This window comes from Paroedura picta, chromosome 1, assembly GCF_049243985.1.
Source record: "Paroedura picta isolate Pp20150507F chromosome 1, Ppicta_v3.0, whole genome shotgun sequence".
NCBI lineage: Eukaryota > Metazoa > Chordata > Lepidosauria > Squamata > Gekkonidae > Paroedura > Paroedura picta.
The window spans coordinates 122585496-122609901 of NC_135369.1; the positions used below are offsets into that span (position 1 = coordinate 122585496).

At 40.8% G+C, this 24406-nt stretch overlaps 1 protein-coding gene and 1 long non-coding RNA gene across 4 annotated transcripts in view; one reads left to right on the plus strand and one right to left on the minus strand.

Moving 5' to 3' along the window:
- The first annotated feature begins 1207 nt into the window (after positions 1–1207).
- Positions 1208–24406, plus strand: part of CDK19 (cyclin dependent kinase 19) — a 107691-nt gene continuing 84492 nt past the window's right edge. Inside the window, exons 1-2 of one of the 3 annotated variants that reach the window (XM_077302086.1) lie at positions 1209–2109; positions 22406–22466. Coding sequence is in view for 1 of the 3 variants with exons in the window: in XM_077302079.1 (XP_077158194.1) it covers positions 1982–2109 (128 nt within the window). In the remaining 2 variants the exon portion in view is untranslated. Of the gene's footprint in view, positions 2110–22405; positions 22467–24406 lie in introns of all 3 variants that reach the window. The other 2 variants (XM_077302095.1, XM_077302079.1) reach the window with 2 other exon arrangements.
- Positions 9039–23229, minus strand: LOC143819926 (uncharacterized). The gene is made up of 3 exons (XR_013225159.1): positions 22789–23229; positions 18092–18299; positions 9039–9114 (listed from the first exon to the last, which is right to left on the minus strand). It is a non-coding gene; the product is annotated as an uncharacterized LOC143819926 (long non-coding RNA).

Genomic DNA, 24406 nt, shown 5'->3' on the forward strand with positions numbered 1-24406 from the left:
GCACCCTCGCACAGTCACACAATGGTAAGGTCATTGACCTCACAATGTGACCTTCCGTTTAGGATGGCATTGTGAGCTACCTGCTACATTCCTGGCTGAAACATTAGAATTGCCAGTAATTATACTCTTTTTAAAGTCGGTTAATTCTACAAAGGGAGAGAAAAATATTCAGAAAACACATGAATGCTTAAAATCCAACCCATTTAATAAATCACATAACTTTAAATGTGCGTGTTGTGCCATCAATCTCTTCTGTGAATTAATGCCTGCCAAAATGTCCTATAATACTTAACTATTCTCAAATCTTACAAACTGACAGTTGTAGCTTCATTGAGTCAATCCTGTTGGGTCTTCCTCTTTTGCTGCTGCTGTCCACTTTTTCTAGCAGTATATTTTTTTCCAGTTACTCTTGTCTTCCCATAATATGACCAAAGTACAGTAGCCACAGTTTAATCATTGTAGCTTTTAGGGAGAGTTCAGGCTTGATTGGATTGAAACCTCACTTGTTTGTCTTTTGGGGGTGGTCCACGGTATCTGTGAAACAGTCTTGCAACACGTATCAAGGAAACTCCTTTCTTCCTGTCAGCTTTATTGTTCAGCTTTCAAGCCCATAAATAGTAATGAGGAATACCATAACATGAATGAAGTTGGTCTTGGTTGCCAGTGACACATCCTTAAGATTCTTTTCTGGCTCCTTCATGGCCGCCCTCCCCAGTCTCAGTCTCTTTCTGATTTGTTTGTGGCAGTCTCCCTTTTTGGTTAAGGTTGGAGCCAAAGACTATAAAATCTTGAACAATTTTGATTTCTTCATCGTCAATCTTTATATTTAGGTGTTTGCTGTTCCAGATTGACTCCCAGTTAGAATCATAGAATCATAGAGTTGGAAGGGGCCATACAGCCCATCTAGTCCAACCCCCTGCTCAACGCAGGATCAGCCCAAAGTTCCCGTAGGGTTCGTCGCCAATTCTGGCTAGCTTTAGGGAAGGAATACTAGGTATGTTGGTTGTAAAAACTGCGGTTCCGCTCTTGACAGTGGCCATGTGCACCTGCTGCGGCGGACGGGACCAGCCAAGCTTTGCCTCGCTCAGAGTGCCGCGACTAGGCTACCTGGAAGGTGGTCTGAAAGAGCGCTACGCAGCGTCAAGCCAGGCGGCCTGAGGAGGCGGGACTATGACTAAATGGCAGGCACGTGACCAGACCCATTGTCAATTTGCGCGAGGAGGGGGAAGGGCGGGAAACGCGAAGGCTGCAACGGGCGGGGGGAGAAGAAGCCTTCAGCCTCAGACGCCACCCTTGGGTCTGATTGACAAGGAAGCGAACGTTTTCGGTGCGCTCTTTTGGCCGCCTCAATCGTCGGGACCTAAAGAGGTGGGATTAGTTCTGGCTAATAGTAACGAACCAATGGCCGGGAGGCGGGATTTCTTCCTGAATGACAGCTCAAGAGATAAACAAGCCCAGCGCGAGACGATCGATGCAGCCCAACTAAATCCCTTTTTCCCCAAGGCAGGCCGCTGTAATTCATTCAAATAAAGAAATCACAAACTAGTCCGATTCCAGTTCAAGCGCTTGTTCTAGACAGCGTTGGACTCTTCCACCACTGCCCAGCAACGTGAAGAGTCAGCAACTTCCCAGCACTCGGCAATTACCGGGGAGCGCAGAGCAAATACGCATGCGCTTCCGGACTGTGTTGCTGCAAGGGTCTCTGGGAATTGTATTTTTTGCACACTACCTCTCTCCGGACATCTTTGAGCCCGTCCTCGTTCCAATACTACCCGACCCATGATCCTTCGCGCCCCTAGCTATTGGAAGCCCTAGTTGAAGCGGGTGGCGGCGGAGCGAACTCTTCACCCCCATCCAAAACAAGGAAATGGTGCCCGGTGTGGTGGGTCGGTGGCTCTGCGTCTAGCGCTTCTGTAACCGCTGGTCCTGACGCCGCATCGCCCTTTCCCCCTCTCCTCCGCCCCTTCCATGGGTGAGAGACATGGACTACGAGTTCAAATCCAAGCTGGCGGCCGAGCGCGAGCGGGTGGAGGATTTGTTCGAGTACGAGGGTTGCAAAGTCGGGAGAGGCACCTACGGGCACGTCTACAAAGCACGGCGCAAGGACGGGTAAGGGGGAAGCGAGTTTCTTCGGGGGGGGGGCAAGGGGCTGGAAGACGAGAGTGTGAGGAGGAGACGATGTCGGTCCAACTTCTCAGCTTCGCTGCCGTAAGCGGCTGCTGTCACGGCTTGCGACGGGTCGGCCACTGTTTTATTTCCCGCGCCCCACCTCCCCTCCTCCTCCTCCTCCTTCTCCTCCTGCTGCTGCTGCTCGAGGCGGCTGAGGGCGGGAACAAAGTTCGTCCCGCGCTGACAAATGCCGGCCCGGTCTCGTGCTGGCGCGGTGTGAAGGCGGGCTGGGGCTGCGGGTAGGCGTGTGCTCGTTGCTCGTGTAGACAGGGGACGCGGCTGTGCGGTCAGTCTCCCTTTCTTTCCTTTCTCCCTCAGTCTTAGCGCGCAGTCGAGCCGTGGACTGTTCGTCTGGCAGGTATATAAGACCATCTTTCCAAATTCCGACTGTCGAAGGATATATATTCTACCGCCTGATCAGAGCGTGCCTTTTCCTCCTTCGGAGGTCCTGGAGAAGTGCTAGCCTGAGATGCGATCCTGACAGGGATGAAAATGTGGCAAAGTTTGCCGGATGGGTTATTTGGTAGCGTCTGAGGACGGATGTCTTTGAGACAGCGCACAGAATACCTGCTTAAGATAGACAGTTTTACTACTTGTTCCATAAGTACTTCTGGAGCTATAAAGCTATAAAGATACTATCGGTTTGAATAATAATAGGCAAATGTAGAAGAGAGTAGTCGTATTCCGTGCAAGATGGCTGTACCGTCTGTTATGGATCCATAAGTTTATTATAACAGGTGTGTGTATCTTAAGATCTTAAGATCTTCTCCAGGACCTCTGAAGGAGGAAAAGATCTTAAGAGACACACTTGTTTGTGTTGTATGTGTACTTGCCCACCCCCCTATCCCATTTAAAGCAAGCTTTGATCACTTTTTATTATTAGGAATAGGTTTTTGTTTATATCATGCTTTTCCTCCCAAATGAAAACCTGAAGAGATTTGATGTGTGTGAGAGAGAGAAATGCAGTACCAAAGACAGGGAAGAGAAAGGAAACTACCCATGGTCAAGCAGGTCTTCTCTCTTCAGTAACTGATGAACAAGTGCTCTTTGGCTCTCGCACAAGGACTCCCACCTGTGCGTGTGTCCAGGCCTTAGATACTAGTGTGCAGGGAAGCAAGCAAACTCTACTGAATTGCTGCTAACTGGCAGGATCTTCCCCTGTTTCTGGCCTGCCAATTACATAAGCTGATATTTTGGAATCTCTTGAGACTATATACATTCAGTGGTTTTATGTTTGCTACCTTTAAAAAGAAAGCTAGCTTTTTAAGGCAACTTAGCGGATAATGAAATGCTTGAAAGTATTACAAAACAGGCACAAAACATTAACAACAACTTGTGAATCAGTTGACAATCCTCTGGATAAACTTGGAATATACCCTATTGAACACAGTGGGATTTGTTTGAATAAACATGCATAGGATTGAGTTGCCTATCATTGAGTTTAGGAATATATCTTAATTTATTGCAATTTGTAGTGCTCCTATACAGATTCAATATTATGTCCAGACTATGATAGAAATTATAGCACAAATCACAGCTGTTAGAGGCAGAGCATTATAACTTACTGGAGGGAATCAACACAGCTATTGTATAAGGAAATAATGGCTTTCCAGCTGAATAGATTTATTTTAGAGTGTCAGTCATGTGGATAAATGCCATCGTGTATGGAACTGTATTTCTCTTTTCAGTTAAGCTCTTGACAAAGTAACTATGAGAGTACCTATAGTAAAGTTTCATGCAAATAATAAAAGTGTGTAAAGGATCAGAATGCACAGCCAGCTTGTCAAACAGAAAGGAGGAAACAACATGTCATAGACATTTGTATACAGCTTTAATGTGTTCATCCATAATAAAACTTGAGAGACACCAAAATATTGTCCCCAGAATTCTGCTAAGATGAATGAGATTTGCACAAGATAATATTGTGTTCCTTTTCAGCATGCATGTATTCTGTTTGTTTCTGTATATTTATTGCTGTATCTTAGTATTATCGTTTCCTTCTCAAAAATACAGACAGCTTGCAGAGAATCCCAGTGATCTCTGTCTTAGACACTGATTAGGTCCATATCTGCTTAACATCAGCAGTGTAGTGGTATGTCAATGAGGAGATGACATTTGGCAAAGATCAGTGAGGTATCATTCAGTCATACAAGATCTAGTGCTTTTGTCTAAAACTGTAAAAGCCTCATTATAGTTAGGCAGAGATATAAACAACTTATACAATCTTCTTTATCAATAGAATAAATGTTTCCACAAATTGTGGACTGTACCTTCCTCCACAAATAATGTCAACTCTGTAGTGGCTAAAGCAATCTAGGCATGAACAATGTACAATCTGAGTTCTATTAAAATCCCAGCTTTGTTTGCCTTGTTTAAACTAGTGGTTTAAAGTAGTTTTGGCATTCATATGCCATGGCTGCTGCAATGCTATTTCCCCAACTGGAAAGAATAGTGTTGGCAGGTTATAATCAAAGCTGTATGTCCCTAAAAAAAATCTTAGCTTTTATTTTAAAGAAAGCAGATTTCTAGTCCTTAGGGCTGCACAGGTATTCTTGAAAATGGTTATGTAATGCTTGTTAATATCCAAGAAACCAAAGATGTAATAGAAGTAAGATTTCAAATCGTTGGAAGGGCTTTTTTCTAACCAATTCTTCCTATGACCAACAAAGCCAGAATAAACTATTCTTACTAAGATAATTTTGCAGATTTGTTTAGTTTGTGCAATATATGATGATTACGTAACTTAGTTTTGCAGGGGCCAGAATTTCCAAAAACCTTTCACTTCTCATTATAGTGAAGCTGCATATTATGCATCTTCAAAGCAATCCTGGAAAGAACTGCTGCAGAGTTTATAGCTGTCCTAGCTGTCTGTCTAAGTTTATAAAAGCCAGAAATCATTAAGTAATTTTTCTGGTTAAGAAAAAGGACCAAAGCATCATACTGATGTAGAAGGGGATGTGATTGGAAAAGGAATGCGAAGGGAGGCGAGGTAAGCACGGAAGGAGAAAGGCGATGTGTAAGTGGCAAGAAAGTGCATAGTGTACAGACTTTCATCAATTATTTGTAGGGCTAGTTAGAGCCCCCTGACATGTGATTTTATAAAATTTGGAGTACTCGTCAAGAAATGTATGATAAACTCTGAAGGCTGCATGATTTCTTTAAAGTTTTATCACTTATCACCTTTTCTCTAAAGGTTTATCTTCTGAAGCACCTGTTCTACTGTACAGAGTTAATATATGCATGCAAATAGTTGAAAATGTATAATTGCTTTATGTTGAAGATAAAAGTAATACAAATAAATATAATTGGTTGATACCATATGACATTTGGAACAATCTCTTCTGAAGTTTTTTAAATCTATAGATAAAAGTATGTCTGTCTACAATAACATTTGCCCAGGGTTTGTTACGGAGATTTTAAAAGTGTACCTGTATGCCACTTCTGATGCTTTTGATATCAAATTGTTTTACCTAAGACTGTTAACATAAACATTTTTCTGTTGGTTTCTTAGGCTTGTTGTAATAGTGCACATTGGTTTTCAGTTTTGCAAGTATACTTATGGAGATAAAGTTTTAGCAAAACACTTGAAAGATTTGGCCTGGTGAAATAGTCATATAATTTATAGAGATATTTATGTCATGTCTTACAATAATTGGTTATTCCTAGCAACTTGTGAAAGAATGAGTATAAAGATCTGATTAAATCCAGGTTTGTTTCTATTTCAGAACTTTTTCTGTAGAAAATATTTTTGCAGTATGAGTTTTATTTTGTAACAGTTATATTGTGACCCGCCTCGAGCCTCCGGGGGGAGGCGGGATATAAATTAAATAATGATAATAATGATAATGATAATGATGATGATAATGATGATGATAATGATGATGATAATAATAATGATAATAATAATAATAATAATAATAATAATAATAATAATAATAATTGCCTGTATCGTGTATTAGTTAAATTTATGATACAAATGTTGATGACTTTCTCTGGTGAGAAATTAAATGCAGTACTTTCTTTGATGCAGCTTTTGAGGATTACTGACAACAAAGCTGGCTAACTTTCATCAAGCTTACTTCTGTATTTTTCTGAAGAAATTATATTGTGAAATATCTTGGACTGCTTTTTCCTGTATGAACATTTTAATACACTAAACTAGCTCCTTGAATATCATGTAGCAAGACACCAAAGTGAGTAGGAGCAAAATATCGATGTTTAAGCTCAAAGGGAAAATCTGATTGATGGAAAGAACATTTACCCATTGACAATATACATCCTAGGGTGGAATTGCTTGAGAGCAAGTCTTTAGACATTTGACATACCTTTCAGTTTCTATTATGGTCAAATTATGTTAAAACCGTTTTTATGAAAGCAGTAGTAGGGTGACAATTTATACACATATTAAAGACAACATTTCAGGGATGAGTTAAAGGTGACATATGCCTTTTTAAAACTGAAGAAGAATAAAGGTTGTGAATACCTATTTTATTTTTCAGCCTTTTATTATTATTTCTAAAATTATCACTTCAGGAAGTTAACTAAATCCATGGATTTTTAATGGACAGGACTCTTAAAAAAAGCATTAGATTAATTGTTAAAATGAAGAATAAGAAGAGCTGTTTTTTTACTACTCAAAGAGTCTCATAGTGGCTTGCAATTGCCTACCCCTCCTCTCTCCACAACAGGTAGGTGAGGTTGAGAGAGCTCTAAAAGAACTGTGACTGGGGAACCAAACCAGTTCTCTAAATTAAAGGCCGCCGCTCATAACCAATGCACTAAGCTGGCTCTCTAAATGAAGTATTTAGCAGTGTTATTCCAAGAAAATAGTTTAGAAAAACAGTAAAAATGTACACAGCACAGTTGCATCAAATCTGGAAATCTTATTTAGTATTAATTTAAAATATTACTTGGTATTAAATAGTTGGTATTCATTTAAAACAGTTTAAAATTATATTGCTGCTCCCTTAACTATCCTGAATTTCTAGGAGTGTCCCACTGTTTGCCAGCAAATTTCATCTGGACTGCTGTATGCAGTTTTGAGCTGATGTATTAAGTAATCTTAGAAAAGAGCTGCCAAAATACTAAGATTGCAGAAAGGATTCTGCTGAAGAGATTGGATTAGTTTTATAATAGAAAAATGTGAAGAAGTTTTTAGTGTGAGACTGTTGTTGGTGAAAGGAGGCCTTGAGTAGTGTTATGATCTGAGACGCCATAGAAACCCAGCAGTGATGCATATTTATAGTTCACCAATCACCATGGTGCTGAGGCACTGCTGTAGCTAAAATTAATTTTAAAGGTTCCTATAGACTGTTTCAACATTTATCTTAATCTTGCAGATTTACAAACCAGAAAAAGAGATTCAGTTTGCTTGCTGCTCAGAAGAGTGGAGGCATTTAATAACAATAACAAATCAGAGTCCAGTAGCACCTTTAAGACCAACAAAAATTTATTCAAGGTGTGAGCTTTCAAGTGCAAGCACCCTTCGTCAATCAACTTTATTTTTATAACCCATCCTTCCTAGTTGGCTCAGGGAGGGTTTGATAGCATTTAGTGCTTGTACATTTTTGTGATTTCATTCCCGTGCTGTTCCTCTTCCTGTTTTAATAGTATTGGGGGGGGGGGGAGCCTATTGCAGGTGCTTATAAATCAACTTTTCTTTTTGATTGGTTAAAAACCAAATTCTAGCCATGGTAACTTTTCCTATTCTAATGAGTGGTTTTATTGCCAGTAGCATATCTTTTGCATCTGCTTAAGGGGCAATTACACACTGTACTTGCTGTAACCCCTTTATCTGCTGCTGCTTCCTCCCTGAAAAATGTTGCTTAGGGAAACAATGGGTACCAGTAAGTTTCCCCAGTGAGTAAAAGCAGCTCAGAATGTTTTTTTTTCCCTGGGAAAATAAAGGAGGAAAGGTTTAAGAACCCCTATCTCTCCCCATGCTGTTTACTGCAAATGCAGCCCAAGCAAGCAGTAACATTTTTTATTTTAAAAGGTTTCTTAAAAAACTCAAAATAAGATAATGTAACAAAACTTGACCCTTCTTTTCATTGAAATATTACCTAATTTCTGTATCATAAAATGTACACAAGGTAACTGATGACCGAAAATAGCCCAAGACAGGAAACTAGGTCAACACTATAACAATGAAATTGATGCAGCACTAAACCCATAAAACATAAGAAACTGACATCAACCTAATCATAATTGAAAACAAGATTAGTATAGGGACTTCACTATACTAGAATCTAATAGGTATATTGAAGTGCCAGATGAATTTGACTGGGGGCAAGTTCTGGAACTGAGGTGCCAACATAGAAAATGCCTGCACTTTAAGTGTCTATCCTCTTAACATGGTGATATTCAGAGACTGGCCTCTGAATCTGATCTTGATAGATAGGTAACTCCACAAAAGAAAAATGACCCTTACGATTTTGAGTTCTCAAATCAGATCAAATCCAACAATTTGAATGGTGGCTGATAACAAACCAGAAGCAAACAAAGCTCTTTCAGTATGAGGAAAAATAAGTCCTATGGCCATTCCAGTTAATCTAACCAGCTGAGTTTTTGAACCAAAGCACCCCCTTGTACAGCACATTCAGGTAAGCAAGCCATAATATTACCAGAGCACAAATAACAATGGCATTATTGTAGTAGGTAATCTTTTAAGGGAATGAGGCAAACACATAAATCCAGCACTGTTTAAAAACCTAAAGCACTTGCCATACTGAAGTTGATAAATACCAGAGCAGAAGGATATGTGTAGTTTTTGTGGTTTGCAAATATTGTCATTTGTGTTGCCACATATGAAATCTAATTTTATTACACTGCCAATGTTGCATACTTCACCTTTGGACTTCCTACCTTATTGATTCAGCCAGCCAAATCTGACCTTCCTCAATCCGCAGTCGAGTATGTTGATAGAAGCTTAGAGACAAGTAACATCTGCAAGGTAATTAAACATGAATCTCAGTAACTGATGATCATGTTGGTACAAACATCTCAGCTAGTAAGGAAGGACGGTCAGTTATGCAACAAAAATGTATACAGATTACAATTGCTTTCACGTGCCAGAAATGTGCTGCTATCAGCAGCCAAACTGCGTCAAACTCAGAGCCTATACAGCAGTCTTTTTTGTGTGATCTGCCTTATTCTGTTGAGTTTACTTTTACACCAGGAGGAATCCAGTAATTCTTAAAGCTGTTGTATTTTGGACTTCCATTCTTCCAGAAATCCAGACAAGCATCACTAGTAGCCTCTTTAATTTGGTAGTCATGTGACTGTATGACAGTATCTATATGTAAACTTATTTATTTTTCTCCAATTCATCTTCCATGTGTAGGATTGTGTCGAGAAACTTCATTGTGAACTTAACTGTGCATGGATACAGCCTTTCCAATTAGTATAGCAGTTTCAGGAAGTTTTGTTGCAATTACAGAAATGGATCCAGGCTGCTTTTTCTGTCCTGGCCCCCACCTGGTGAAACAAGCTCCCTGAAGAGATCAGGGCCCTGTCCGAACTCCCAAAATTCTGCATGACCTGCAAAAGGGAGTTCTTCCACCAGGCATTTGCCTGAGATCGACAACAGGTCCCCACTCAGACATCCTCTCCATGGCCTGAACTAGTTTGTCCTCTTTAAGGGCCTTAGCTAAGTTCACCTCAATAAGGTGGCATGATCTGCAGTATCAAAACTTTCTGATTAAAAGTTTTCATTGTATTGTTTAATTGTATTGTATTGTTGAAAAGTAGGATTTCTTTGCCATTTTCACTGCCATCTCATAGCTGAGGTGAGCTCTCCAGGGCAGTGTGTCATAGTCAATTTGAGTTTTCCAATAACACCATTCTTGATGTTTCTCAGTCCTCTTCAAGTAAACCACCTCTATGGTAAACTAAGGTGTTAGCTTGCAGCTTAAGGGTAGGAGAGGTTGACACAGAGCAACCATACTGATAATTTCCAGGAGCTTTCCATTAGAGAAGAGAGAAGTGCTTGTTTTGTATACCCCACTTTTCACTTTTCACTAGGAGTCTCAAAGCTACCTGTGAGGGAGATAAAACTGAGAGAGCTCTGAGAAAACCATAAGTGGCCCAAGGTCACCCAGCTGGCTTCATGTGGGGGAATGGGGAATCAAACCCAGCTCACCAGATTAGAGGCTGCTGCTCTTAATTACCACAATAAATTCTCTCACTGTGTCCCTGTCACTTCATATCTTAAAATTGCTCAGGGTGTTTCAGAAACCAGTCAGATCTATAGCACTTTTAACAAATTTAAAAATATATACAAATTTATTAACACTCACTCATTTGGGAAACCCTTTCAGGGCTGTCAAGAAACCCCACGGTTTCATGAAACCCTGGTTGAGAAAGCCTGTTCTAACCACTATACCAAGATAGCCAAATTGTGGCTTTCCAGATGTCCATGGAATATCATTTCCATGAGCCCCTGCTATGATGGGAATTAGGGTTGGACATTTTGGCGTCTGAAGCAGCCATTCGGGCCCAAAGCAGCCAGCACTGCAGTGCAGGGGGGAGGGGAGGCGCCAGCATACACGACAGTGCAGAACTCTTGAATGTGAAAGCTTTTGGGGGGATGTATTCAGATAGATGGCCTCTAAGATGTGCTGGCCCTGGACCATGTTAATACTAACACCTTAAACTTGATCTGGAATTCAGTTGCCGAAGAACCAGTGTTATATGGGTCCTCGGTGTTCGAATGAGGACCTGAGTAGCCACATTCTGGACGAGTTGCAATTCCTGGAGCACGGATAAGGGAAGGCCCAAGTAGAATTAATTCCTATAGGCAAGCCTAGAGGTGACTGTCATATGACTCATAGTGGCCTGGTAGGGCGCTAGTAGCTTAGCTTGGTGAAGATGGAAAAATGGCAGCTGAGCTACTTTTGTGACCAGGGCCTTCATAGTCAAGGAGTCATGCAGGATTACGCCCAAATTCCTGGCTGACTGGGCAAGCTGAAAACTGCCCAGGTTAGGAAGGCATGCTTCCGGGTCTGCTCCTTTCTCACCCAGCCAGAGGACCTCTGTCTTAGAGGGGTTAAGCTTCAGGCGACTCCGCTGAATCCATTCCACCACAGCTTCCAGGCATCTGGGCCAAGAATCTGGGGTACAGTAGGAGGTAAAATCACTGGCAAAGTGATAAAAGGCGGTTTCAGTAGCAATAACAATGATAGTAGTTGTTATAAAATTCAATTGACTGAGAACATAAAAAATGCATTCAAACTTCTGTTTAAGGAAAAATAGCGGCAGAGTTTAAAATCTCCCCGAAAGTTCTTGTGGGTTCTCTCTGATATTTTATTATTTTCACAAACCAATTTCTGGCAAACCGGTGGCAAACATACATCTATGTATGTATGTAGGGGGAGGCCCATAATTACCTGGTTGTATCCACATTGGCTTCAACCAAAAGACAGCCCAGAAGGATATCATCAAAGGTATGAAAAGCCACTGAGGGATCGAGGAGAATTAACAGGATTTTATTTAAATTCCGCTTTGCCTTTTCCTCTAGAAGAAGTCCTGGAAGCAGATTATTTGTCTAAACCTGTATTCTCCAACATGGTACCTGCTACTTTCCCTGGCACTCACCATGCTTTTCAGAAAGTGTGTGGAAGCTTGTGAGGCTGGGTAAATGATTCATTCCAATTAAAGGGTTTTCCTCAGGTTTAACAGCAGCTGGCTTTGCTAGAGAATCAAGAAGACAAGTAGGAACCTGGGCAGACTAGAATTATTCCTCTGGGCTTTTTTTTCTTTTCTCTTTATTCCCCCTTTCACTTTTGAAAAATAAGCACATATTTTAAAGATTTTTTAATGATAATAACTAAAATTAAAACTATTTTTTTTACTTTGTTCATACTTTCACTTCAATGGGGACCCAAAGCAGCTTACATTAGCTTCCTCTCCTCCATTTTATCCTCTCAACAAGCTATGAGGTAGGTCAGGCTCAATATGTGAGACTAGCTCGAGGTTATCCAGCAAATTTCTGTGGCAGAATGTAAATTCGAACCTGGTTCTCTCAGATCCTAGTTTGACAGTGTAACCATTATACCACACTGTAGTAATTAAAGGTTATTAACATGGGAAGCCAGAGAGAAATTTAAATAACAGGACCCTGAAAGACCAGTTGTCTGACTTTGAAAAAGTTTCATATGTTCAACATGGTTGCACATGATTGTTTTCCAAAGCGAGGAGGAAAGTTTTATGCTTGGCTGTGCCTTTTGTTGCAGCCATTTTCTTGGAAATGCTCATCTCCATCAAAAATTCAAAAAGTTGGGGACCTTGGTGTGAGATTCCCGTTGAATCATAGAATCATAGAGTTGGAGGGGGCCATACAGGCCATCTAGTCCAACCCTCTGCTCAACGCAGGATTAGCCCTAAGCATCCTAAAGCATCCAAGAAAAGTGTGTATCCAACCTTTGCTTGAAGACTTCCAGTGAGGGGGAGCTCACCACCTCCTTAGGCAGCCTATTCCACTGCTGAACTACTCTGACTGTGAAAAACTTTTTCCTGATATCTAGCCTATATCGTTGTACTTGAAGTTTAAACTCATTACTGCGTGTCCTCTCCTCTGCAGCCAGCAGAAACAGCATCCTGCCCTCCTCCAAGTGACAACCTTTCAAATACTTAAAGAGGGCTATCATGTCCCCTCTCAACCTCCTTTTCTCCAGGCTGAACATTCCCAAGTCCCTCAACCTATCTTCATAGGGCTTGGTCCCTTGGCCCCAGATCATCTTCGTCGCTCTCCTCTGTACCCTTTCAATTTTATCGACGTCCTTCTTGAAGTGAGGCCTCCAGAACTGCATACAGTACTCCAGGTGTGGTCTGACCAGTGCCATATACAATGGGACTATGACATCTTGTGATTTTGATGTGATGCCCCTGTTGATACAGCCCAAAATGGCATTTGCCTTTTTTACCGCTGCATCACACTGCCTGCTCATGTTTAGTTTATAATCCACAAGTACCCCAAGGTCTCGTTCACACACAGTGCTACCTAGAAGCGTATCCCCCATCCAGTAGGCATGCTTTTCATTTTTCTGACCCAGATGCAGAACTTTACACTTATCTTTATTAAATTGCATCTTGTTCTCATTTACCCATTTTTCCATTATGTTCAGATCTCGTTGAACTCTGTCTCTATCTTCTGGAGTATTTGCCAGTCCTCCCAATTTGGTGTCATCTGCCAACTTGATTAGTAGTCCCTCCACCCCCTCATCTAGATCATTAATAAATATGTTAAAAAGTACCGGGCCGAGCACCGAGCCCTGAGGTACCCCGCTACTCACCTCTCTCCAGTCTGATGAAACACCATTGACAACAACTCTTTGAGTGCGGTTCTCTAACCAATTCCCTATCCACCTAACTATCTGAAAATCCAGATTGCAGTCCTTCAACTTATCCATCAGAACATCATGGGGAACCTTGTCAAAAGCTTTACTAAAATCCAAGTAAATGACATCAACCGAATTTCCTCGATCCAGCAAACCTGTTACTTGGTCAAAAAAGGAAACTAGGTTGGTCTGGCAGGACCTGTTGGAGACAAATCCATGCTGACTTCCTTGGATCACCAAATTGTCCTCCAGATGTTTGCAGATCGCTCCCTTTAATATCTGCTCCATTATCTTCCCCACAACAGAGGTCTGACTCATTGGTCTGTAGTTTCCTGGGTCATCCTTCCTCCCTTTTTTGAAGATCGGAATAACGTTTGCTCTTTTCCAGTCCTCCGGGACATCTCCAGTCCTTAAAGAGATTCCGAAGATGATGGACAAGGGCTGTGCAAGTTCTCTGGAAAGTTCTTTGAGTACTCTCGGGTGCATTTCATCCGGACCAGGGGATTTGAACTCATCCAGTGCAGCTAAATGCCTCTCGACAACCTCTCTATCCATGTTAACCTGCCACCCAGACACTATCCTTTGGCTACGGCCATCTCTAGATGTGCCTAAACACTTTGACCTGTGGGAAAAAACAGATGTAAAATAGGCACTAAGCCTTTCTGCTTTCTCTGCATCTTTCGTTAGAGTTTGTCCATCCGCACCCAACACTGGGCCTATTGCCTCCTTTACTTTACGTTTGCTCCTCACATAACTGAAAAATCTTTTCTTGTTACAATGGGCTTCCCTGGCCAATCTTAGCTCACTCTCAGCTTTGGCCTTTCTGATGATTGATCTACAGTGCCTAGTAACCTGTAGGTACTCTTCTTTAGAGCTCTGTCCTTCCCTCCATTTCCTGAACATTTTCCTTTTCTTTCTTAGTTCCTCTTCAAGTTCTCTGTTCATCCAAATAGGCTTCTTAGAGCTCCTGCAGTGTTTTTGTCTTTCTGGGATAGTCATTGATTGAGCATGCAATAGCTCTTGTTTGAGTAGCGCCCACCCTTCACATGCTCCCTTCCCTTCCAGCATTCTCGTCCATGGTATGACACTCATCATGTCTCTGAGTTTATTAAAGTTTGCCCTATGAAAATCCAACATCCGCGTCTGGCTACAAGCTTCCTTGGCTCCCCATCTCAAAAGGAATTCTATGAGGACATGGTCACTTCCCCCTAGGGTCCCCACCTCCTTCACCTCATCCACCAACTCTTGCCTGTTGGTCAGTATTAAGTCCAGTATGGCTGAACCTCTTGTGGGTTCATCTACCATTTGATAAATGAAATTGTCAGCCAAGCAGGTCAGAAAGTTGCAGGTCAGAAGGTTGCATAACTGAGGACGCTTCGCAGAGTTTGTTTCCCAGCACACATCTGGGAAATTGAAGTCACCCATGATGACAAGGTCCTGCCCCTTGGATATTTTGAGCTCCCCAATAAGCAGACTCTTTCAGTTGAGGAAATTTATTTAGGAAGGAAATGTATAGGACTACTCCGCTTTTGCTAAGACGAAATATCACCTAGCTGTAAACCTCAACCTGCATCCTCCTGAATTCTACCGTCTTCTTGCAGTCTCATGCCGCAGTAAAAAGCGAAAGTTATAAACAGGCCTCTAGCCATAATCAGGATGATAACTCTCTTGGATTCGAAAAAGAAAGCCTGGACAGATTTACTGTGCCTCCACATTGGGCGGCTGGCAAATTCATACCAGGCCCCAATACACAGCTCTTAACATATAAATCCAAAGAAGAATGTAAGGAATTAACATTGTAAGCAACTAACAAACTAGGCCTTAATAATCAGTGCACTACACACAGGAAATTATGGACAACTCTTGGCAAAAGCATGCAAACAAGGTCTTGATACTTGGTCCATATCTTTTCAACATGTGCTTTTTCTCACATTGATTGATATATTACTGTTGCTAATTCAACTGCATGAAATTTTACATCAGGCAGCTTCCACTCAAAGGTTTTGCTCCATTTGAGTGTCTAAACTGGAACATTTGGATTTTTTTAACATCCATATGGCATTGTGGTCTAATTATGCTCCAGTTCTCTCCCTGTACATTGGTACATGCTTATCTTTCTAGGAAGAGCCTAGTGATGCTATCTGGATGGAAAGTTGTGTGTTTTAATGATCCCACTCACATCAGCACTTGTATTTTCCCTGCCAGGCCTCCAGTAATCTTCTTTATTTTTATTTTTCATATTTTGCAGGGGTTGTAAGCGCTATGACAAAGATTTTTTAAAAGTTCTTGGAGAGCCCTCTGTTGGTACAGTAGGAAAAAACCCATGGAAGAAAGTAAGCAATAGAAGCTCAGTGCAAATGGCAATAAATATAAAACAGAAAATTCGCACTGTGGATGCATCCTTAGTTCTTAATTTTGCTTTAAAATATGGATGCTTTATATGCTATATTCAATCATAGACATTAATGGTTTAAAAATAAAGTGATACCTCATTCACACAAGATTTGAGTCCACTAGCACTTAAGAGATTGACAAGATTTTGGGGGTATGAGCTTTGGAGCACTGACTATTGAAAGCTCATACCTTGAAAATCTTCTTGATCTCTAGGGTGCTACTGGGTGGGGATGGGTACAAACCAGGTCATCATTGAAAGTTCATGATGAATTTTAGCCAGTTTGTTGTTTGCAAACTGAAGAGCTGGCATACACTTTCACTAATTTTAAGGCAGTTTGTGGTAGGACTTAAATGGCTCAGTCATTTAACCCCATGCCTTTAGGTCCTCGCAAAAAGTGTCAGAAAGCAGGGGCTTAACTCCTAGCCTTGATCAGGGCCGGGCCTTCTAGGTAAATCAATAGGAACCAGTTAGGTTGCAAGCCAACCTCCTGGTTCATGGTTCGGTTCAGTTTGGTCATGAATTGGATCATAAAAATATAGCTTGTGCCCATCTTTACTCCTGAACTGAAATCTAGCTGTTCTACTACAAACCAACATAGCTACCATCTGAGGCTATAATTAACACATATGTTTCATCTCTTTGTTCTATGTAAAGTACTCTCTACTATAGTTGGCAGTCATAATTTACTAGTTTTTTCTTGTATTTTTCTAATCAAAGCTTGTCAGGGGTTTTTTTATGTACACACTACATAAGAACAAATTTCTGAAGTGGCTGTTTTACTTCCTGTAGCACATCAATAATACCCACAAGAGATGTACCTATATACTTGCATATAACCCTAGTTTTTCAGCACCTTTTTTCATACTGAAAAAGCCCTCCTTGGCTTATACATGGGTATGTACAGTAATTGAAATAAAAGCCTGCTCCAGCCAGCCAATCGTTGTTCTGGCAGCTTGTAGGATGTCAGCGGTTTGACTGAGGGACTCTGATCTTTTTTTTTCCCTTTTGCCTTCACTTCTTTCTGTTCTTAATCACTTCTTCCAAACTATTCTTCTGGTTTCTGTGGGTGAAAAGTGGGGTACAAAACCCAGCAGCTATTCATCCTCTTGACTTTTCTGTATTTGTTGGTTGGGGGGAGGCTGGATGGGAGAGCCTGTGATGATGGACCATTTCCCACCCTTACAGCTTAAGGTATTCTTACAGCTAAGAACACTACTAGTGAAAACAAGTTGACTTCAGTGTTTTAAAGTATGAGGCATCCCTTATAGAGACAAGTAGAAACTACATTTTTATACCTATGAGTGTAAATGAGAAGCATGTGGAGCCTAATTGATAATAATTTCTTTTTGGTAAGTTGTGTCCAAAATGAAAACTGGACAACTACAAGTCCTTGAAAAAGAAACTGTAATAATATTTTCATCTAAATGTTATACACAGGAAAAATGTAACGTATACATTTTCTTTAAAGTTATCTCTCTAGAGACTCTTTTAAGGTGGTTCACAAACTAAAAACAATGACAACATGTCTTCAACCTTAAGATAGGCTCCCACAGTACCCCTAAATTACAAACCTGCTCCTTCATTAAGTACAGATATTCTTAATATTTATTTATTTAGTGCTGAGAGGCTTATTTGTTTTATTCAGTTACTTTGAAGCAGAGTTATGTCATGCTTATGTGCAGGATGCCTTTGGAGGAAAAGTAGGATGTAATTCAGGATACTGTTGTGTATTGATCATAGTTTATTTGGGCTATCACTTTTTATTTATATTTATTTATATTTTTATTTCTTAGCCGCCCCTCCCCATAAGTGTGTTTGGGGCGGGTCACAACACATAAAACATTAAAATCTCTCCAAGTATTATAGAGAAAAGAAAAAGCTTTTCAGGATAATTTAATTCACACAATTCTTACTATTCTTTCATATGATATGCTTAATTATATCGGTTGTTCAGTTGCTTACCTCCTTCATAGCAATACTACCTTATTCCCCCATTTTAAAAGTGTATTTCCATGTTGTGCGTGTCCCTTTTCCTGAGCCACAGTAGTATACATTTTTAAAAAGGTGGGGCACTGACAGAATTTTTCAGAATGCTTTGGCACCAAAACTCTTTGTAATACTTTCAGATTTGGGATCTATGACAGTTAACAATGAAATAGAAAATGGAGAGAGAAATTGAAACAGTACTCACAGTAATCCTGTTGTGATATTGCAAAGGTTAATGGTTTTGCATTCATAGCACCAAGAAAACATCCAGATTTGATAGTCAATTCTAGGAGTTACAGTTAGCAGATGAATGGCCATCTGAAGATCATGTTTTTTCCTTCCCTTCTGGAGTAGTTGGGACAGATTCACTTCTGTCAGTACAACCTGAGACAGCACAGCATTTCCTTCAGTACCTAGATCATGATCAATTTGGGTCAGTATCAGTGGGAAATGGGTATATTAGTCAGAACACTATTCATACTTCAAGAACCTTTTAAAAAGGCAACAAGCGGAAAATGATGTAGTCTTTTTCATAACCTGAGGTTAAGGGCATGCAGTAATGTAACTATATTGTGTGTAGTAACAGCATAAATCTTTGGATACTATATATCAGTGGTCCCCAACCTATATCAGTGGGACTGATCCGTGGGGGGTGAGAGAGGGAGGCATGGGCGCACCGGCGGGTGCAGTCGCGGAGCTGCCGTGCCTGCATGTTTGCGCCCGCCGGCCCCCGCATCTCCCTCTCCTCTGCCATGCGGCGCTCAAGCCTAGGCCTGAGGGGAGAGGGAGGTGTGGGCACCAGCACGCTGGTGGGCGCAAATGCGCAGGTGCAGGAGCGTTTGCGTCCACTGGTGTGCCGGTGCCCACGCCTCCCTCCCCTCCTGTAGAGCGGCACTCGCTGTGCCAGGAGCGATCAACTGCCGAAGCAGCCGATTTGCTGAAGCCTAGGCCCACACCGCTGGGGGGGAAGGAAGGTGCTCCTACTGGCATGCCGGTGCCCGTGCCTCCCTTCCCCCTGCTGCGGCCTGGTACCGAGGGTTGCACGGACCGGTACCGGTACTGGTCTGTGACCGGAAGGTTGGGTACCCTTGCATATATGATACTATAGTGATAATATTTTCATTATCTAGTCCAATATGAAAAACCAATAGAGACCTATCAATGAATAATGTTGTGTATTAATAAATTTTAAGTGATTTTCCTTGAACTTGATGCTTTGCAAATATTTCCTAAATTATACTTAGTTTTGATTGTAACTAGCCTTTTTCAAAGTAAAAAAGTGTGGTGTTTAGGCTTTTTGTTTTTGCTTAATTGTCTCTATTTACATCACTTGTAGACTACCTTTCTAATTGAGGCTCAAGATTTACACAATGTAAATCAATGCAATAAATAGGATGAGGCATCATATTGAAGTATTCGTTCTGTTATAATGTAGCCCGATTACCTTTATAAAAATGCAATCTTGAACAATTGTTTTACATAACTGATGAAGTCACAGATGAGTGGGAGCCTTTCTGACCTTCTCAGGCAGGCCATTCCACAAGGTGGGGAGCACTAACTGAGAATGCACATCTACAGGCAGGTGTTGATCTTACCCATTTGCAGGGTGCCATCTGTGTAAGTGGCAGAGCTATTGAATAAGGTGACCAGATTTTTACAGAGATAAAGCAGGACACCATCCTGGAAGGGGGCCAGCCCGGCCCTAAGTCCACGTGGGTTAGGAGAGGGAAGGCGGGGTCAAGTTCAGAGAGCCTGCCCCCTCGCTTGACCTTTCCCTTCCGACCCCGCCAGGGCCAGGCACCAGGCAGTATCTTGTGAAGCAGCACTCGCAGTGGTTGCCTCTCTCATTGATGGTCAGCATGCAGGTATAGGCAGGGCAGGAGAAGAGCAGCTCACCCACGGCGAAGTGCTGCAACGCCCGCAGCCCCTGCCTGGGCTCTGGAACTGCTCCAGCCCCAACTCGGAGCTGTGCCTCGAGCACATGTCCCCCGCTGCTGCAGGCACATCAGCTCCATCGTGGGGGCAGCAGTGGCAGTGGCCTCTCCCATTGCTGTTCAAGGCATGCACTCACCCGGATTGTGAATGCCTCCAAATAAAACCTGGAGCCCACACGGCAGTGGTCGCTGGATCCCGCGGCCGGCCTCGAGGCGGTCCCGCCACAATCGTTATATCTGGTCACCTTACCGTTGAGTGAACCTGTCATTGTGGAGCCTAGGAGGCCATGAAGGGCTCAGTATATGATTGTCAAGTACCTTGAATTGAACCCAATAACTGATGGACTGTCAATGGAGTGACTGCAGAATAGGAGTAATATGTAGGAAGAACTGCTGCAGTGATCAAATCTGTTGTGGTGAAGCACAGGCAGTCCTGCAGGTAATCAGCATCCAAGACATAACTCCTAATACTAACTAGTTTGTACCAGCTGAAATCTCCAAACTGAGTTCAAGAGTAGATCCACAGAGTGCATTATGGTAGTAGAAGTATCATTAATTTGTATATTGCCTTTGGCCATTACAAAATATAAAAGGCAAGTTTTATGAGAAATAAATTAACCATAGAAGACATAAAATTTACAGCCGTAGAGCTGTAAAACAGCATACAAAATACAAAGGGGTTTAAAGCCTACTTTAAGAATGGCAGCCTTGGCACTTATTTTTCTTTTAGCCAAAGCAAATAATGAGGTTTTATATCTAACATTGTCAACACAGTTGGTTAAGAGAGAAATTAGCTTTTCAGTGACAGAATGGCAGTAACAGTAGTCTTGTGTGACTCTGAGCTTTCTGAATATTTTGCAGCAACTTTAGGTAGTCCAGGGCTAGATGTGTGATACTTCCAAAAAATTTAAAGCTTTGATAGAAAGTATTTTTCTCTGTCATTTAGTAAAGCATTCACCCCCTCACTTTTCTCTCCTGGAAAATACTGAAAAATTGGGGAAAATTGTAGAATTACTTATCAAACCTAAACCTATTGCTTTAACAACACAAAAGGCACCATATATAATTTAGCTGCAAAAAAATGGAACTTAAAAGTATAAATGCCATCTTTTTAAAATAAACAATATTGAGAATACGTCACATATATTAAAATAAGAGAAATCTGCAAATGGGTATATACACTATGCCTGGGAAATCTGGAGAGCCACAGTGTGGCCACTCCTACCCTATGGTATCATAACATGCTTAATTCATTCCAAAAGATAGAAAAAACCACAGGAGTTCCCTGCCCCCCTCCCAGTGTTCTACTATGCTTCTAATTTCTTTTCTTCTTGAAAAACTGAGATGTCTCAGACTTTTTCATGCTATACATTTTGAGTGATGAGTGAAGCATAATCTTAAAAAGAATTTCATTAATTTCAAAGAAAAATATTTCACAGAGGGTTTTTTTTTAGTGCCCTCCCAAATTTTTAAATTTTTGCAGTTCCCTGGGGGCAAAAAAGTGTTTTCTTCTAAATGTCCTTGTTCTTCCTCCACCCCAGGCCTTCACTTCTCTATCCAAGAACTAAAAACAATTTTGGATTCAAAATGGCACCCTTTCTAAGAACTAGGCACTTGGGATTTTTCTTGTCTTTCAGAATATAGTGGAAAAGGTATTACTTTGAAAAGTGCTTGATTAGCAATTAATAAGAGTTTTTTTTCTCAGATGCTAAATCATTTATGCTTCAGGGAGACAACTGGAAAAATTAGATCCAGAATTGTTCTACTGTGACATAGGAGTAATTGTTGTTCTGTTTACTATTCCTTATAGAACTACTGCCATTTTAAAAAATCTTTTGCATGCCCAGAATGTATATTTTTCTTAAGGAACTTCCCATAATATTATCATCTCTTATGCCTTCTTACCCATTGAGTTTAGAGCAGTTTCTCTGATCCTGGGATAGCTATTTTGTCATAAATGAACGAAATGAAGGATCGTCTCTACCAATGAGGAAATTAAACTGGAGTAATATAGCCAAATTACTTGAAGCTGTTTATTTTTAATTAAAAGTTGAACATTTTCCTGTGTTCCCTTTGAAAAATTATTTTACTAGTCAGATCTTCACATTTCTTGTAATTAGCTTTGTGCACCATGTGAATCAGCAGTGTCAGACAGATGATAGGCTTTTCAGAACAGAAAATGGCTTGAAAGAGGAATCTGTCCTTGTGGCGTATACATTCATCTCATGTTTGTTTCTGGAAAACAGTTTGCAGGGTTTTGTATTGTTTTAAAAGCCTAAAAAATGTTTCTCCAGAAGCAACAGAGACAACTATGGGTTGTGAATTTACTTTCAACCCTATTTAAAAAGTCAAACTTCAGACCAAGTTAATAATAACATCAAGGAGAAAAGTCACTTTTCGTTCATTGCCAACTTCTGAATTTAGAAAGGTATTAAACTGGTAGCCATCTTGTTTCTAGATTATATGCCAGTTTATTGGAGAACAAACAACACAATGGGTTTTTAGTTATTGGGCACTGTTGAGTTTTGAGAAGTGAAGCCTATACATCTATAAATCACTGCTTTTTACTTCTGCTGTGTTCATAGATTCCATCGGGCTTCGTATATGGACATCAAGCCTTGGAAGTAGCAGAATATTCAGCAGAAGGTAAAGAGGAGTGCTGCCTTCTGGTGTCATAGTATGTGCCTGTGTGTGTATGTGGATTGGGATAGTTAGTGTTGTTTAATCTTTCAGGGAGAGAAAAAAACTAATGTAGAATTTGGGGCATGGACAATTCAATAGCAAAGTATTGTCCATACACAAAATATTGGACTGCAGTTACATAAATATTGTCAAATGTTTCATAAAATAAAGTATGTACTTGTGTAAGTGGCAGTCTAACTTTTCAGGTGTTGTTGGGTAGCCTTATAGCAATTCTGGGAACAAGACCCCTGTGTTTCCCAGGAATTAGGATTTCTCTCATACTCACCCATATTGTTATCCCTCTTTTAGGCACATACATCAGTTCCATTTCAGCTCTCTTATAGAAGACATCTATCCTCTTGCTTCCTAGTCTATTCTAGATGGTATTGTAGTCATTTGCTTATCTATTGATATTTAGAACGGGTTCCTGGAATGGGGATAGAAAGAAGCATAAAACATACACGTAAGTTGGCACACATATGGAGTTATCATAGTGGCTGGCTGTTCTTTTATTGAAGCTTGTTTGATGGAGAAAAGGCAACTTGGTTTATTACATTACATTACATTACATTACATTATATTATATTATATTATATTATATTACCCTCCCCGGGGGCTCAGGGTGGTTTACATAATAATATAAGAACAATACATGGAACAGTCTATAAAACATTTGATAACCATGCAATAATAACTGATAATTATAAACATATAACAGTATAGTAGTATAACCAATAAACAATACAACAGTCAACAATACAAACAGGTCCAGAGTATATAGGTGGTGTCTGAGGGAGGGGTGGGGGGGAGCAGGGGTCCTTTGGTTGCTGTTGGTTATGTCTGGTCTCAACCAAATGCCTGATGGAAGAGCTCCTCCTTGCAGGCCCTGCGGAACTGTTTGAAGATAGGGTCATTAAATTATGTGGCAGTAGAGAAAGTGAGTTATATTCTTCTGTAGTACTAGAACTTGGAGTACACAATAAAGTTGATGGGCAGACAGATTCAGGACTGACAAAAGGAATACTTCTTAGTGAGTAATTAAATTCTGGAATTCACTGCCGGAGGACACAGGGATGACCATAAGCACAGATGACTTAAAAAGAACATTAGACAGGCTGATTGGGGAAAGCTCTATCAATAGCTGATAGCCATAGTGACTGAGTTGAAACCTCCACATTCAGATGCTTTAACTTCTGAATACCAATACTAGTTAGGCAACTTCAAAGGAAGGCCTCCAGAGCAACTGCTGAGCCACTATGTAAAACTGTATATGCTTAATAAAACGGGCCTACTGTTTTGATCCATCAGCTGTTGTCGTTTGTGTTTATATGCTGCTCATTTTGCAAGGAGGTGGTGGCTATATTTGTTGTGAATACTGTTGCGTACACACACACTGCTATTCTGTAAATTAATACAATTTAATACAAGTGCAATGGAAGTAGTTGGTCTCATTATGCAGGTTTAATTTAGTGTGATTGGGTATGTTCTTCCACTTGCTACACCTTTTAGCCAATCAATCCCAAGTAGAGTCAGAGCCTCTTTTCCCTAATCAAACATCTGCCAACCATCTAGCCAAAGGCCACTTCTCAGACTGTGCAGCTCCCAGGATGTCATTATAGTTCAGATGAAGAGGCTGATAGTTAAATGGAAACCACTTAGATTTTACAGACACTGGATAGATATAGAAGCATGCCTTTTACAGAGGAACTGCTGTCTGCACATGATGAAAAACACATTTCATGTAGACTTTTCTCAAAAGAATTCTTTCCCTTTGGAAAGGAGCTCAGAGAGCCCTAAATTCTAGAAATATCATAAATAAAAGTAGCAGTACTACATAGATACCTGGGAGTCAGGGCTGTTGCAATGTTCACTGCATTTAAAATGGGCTCCTATGTAATATGATG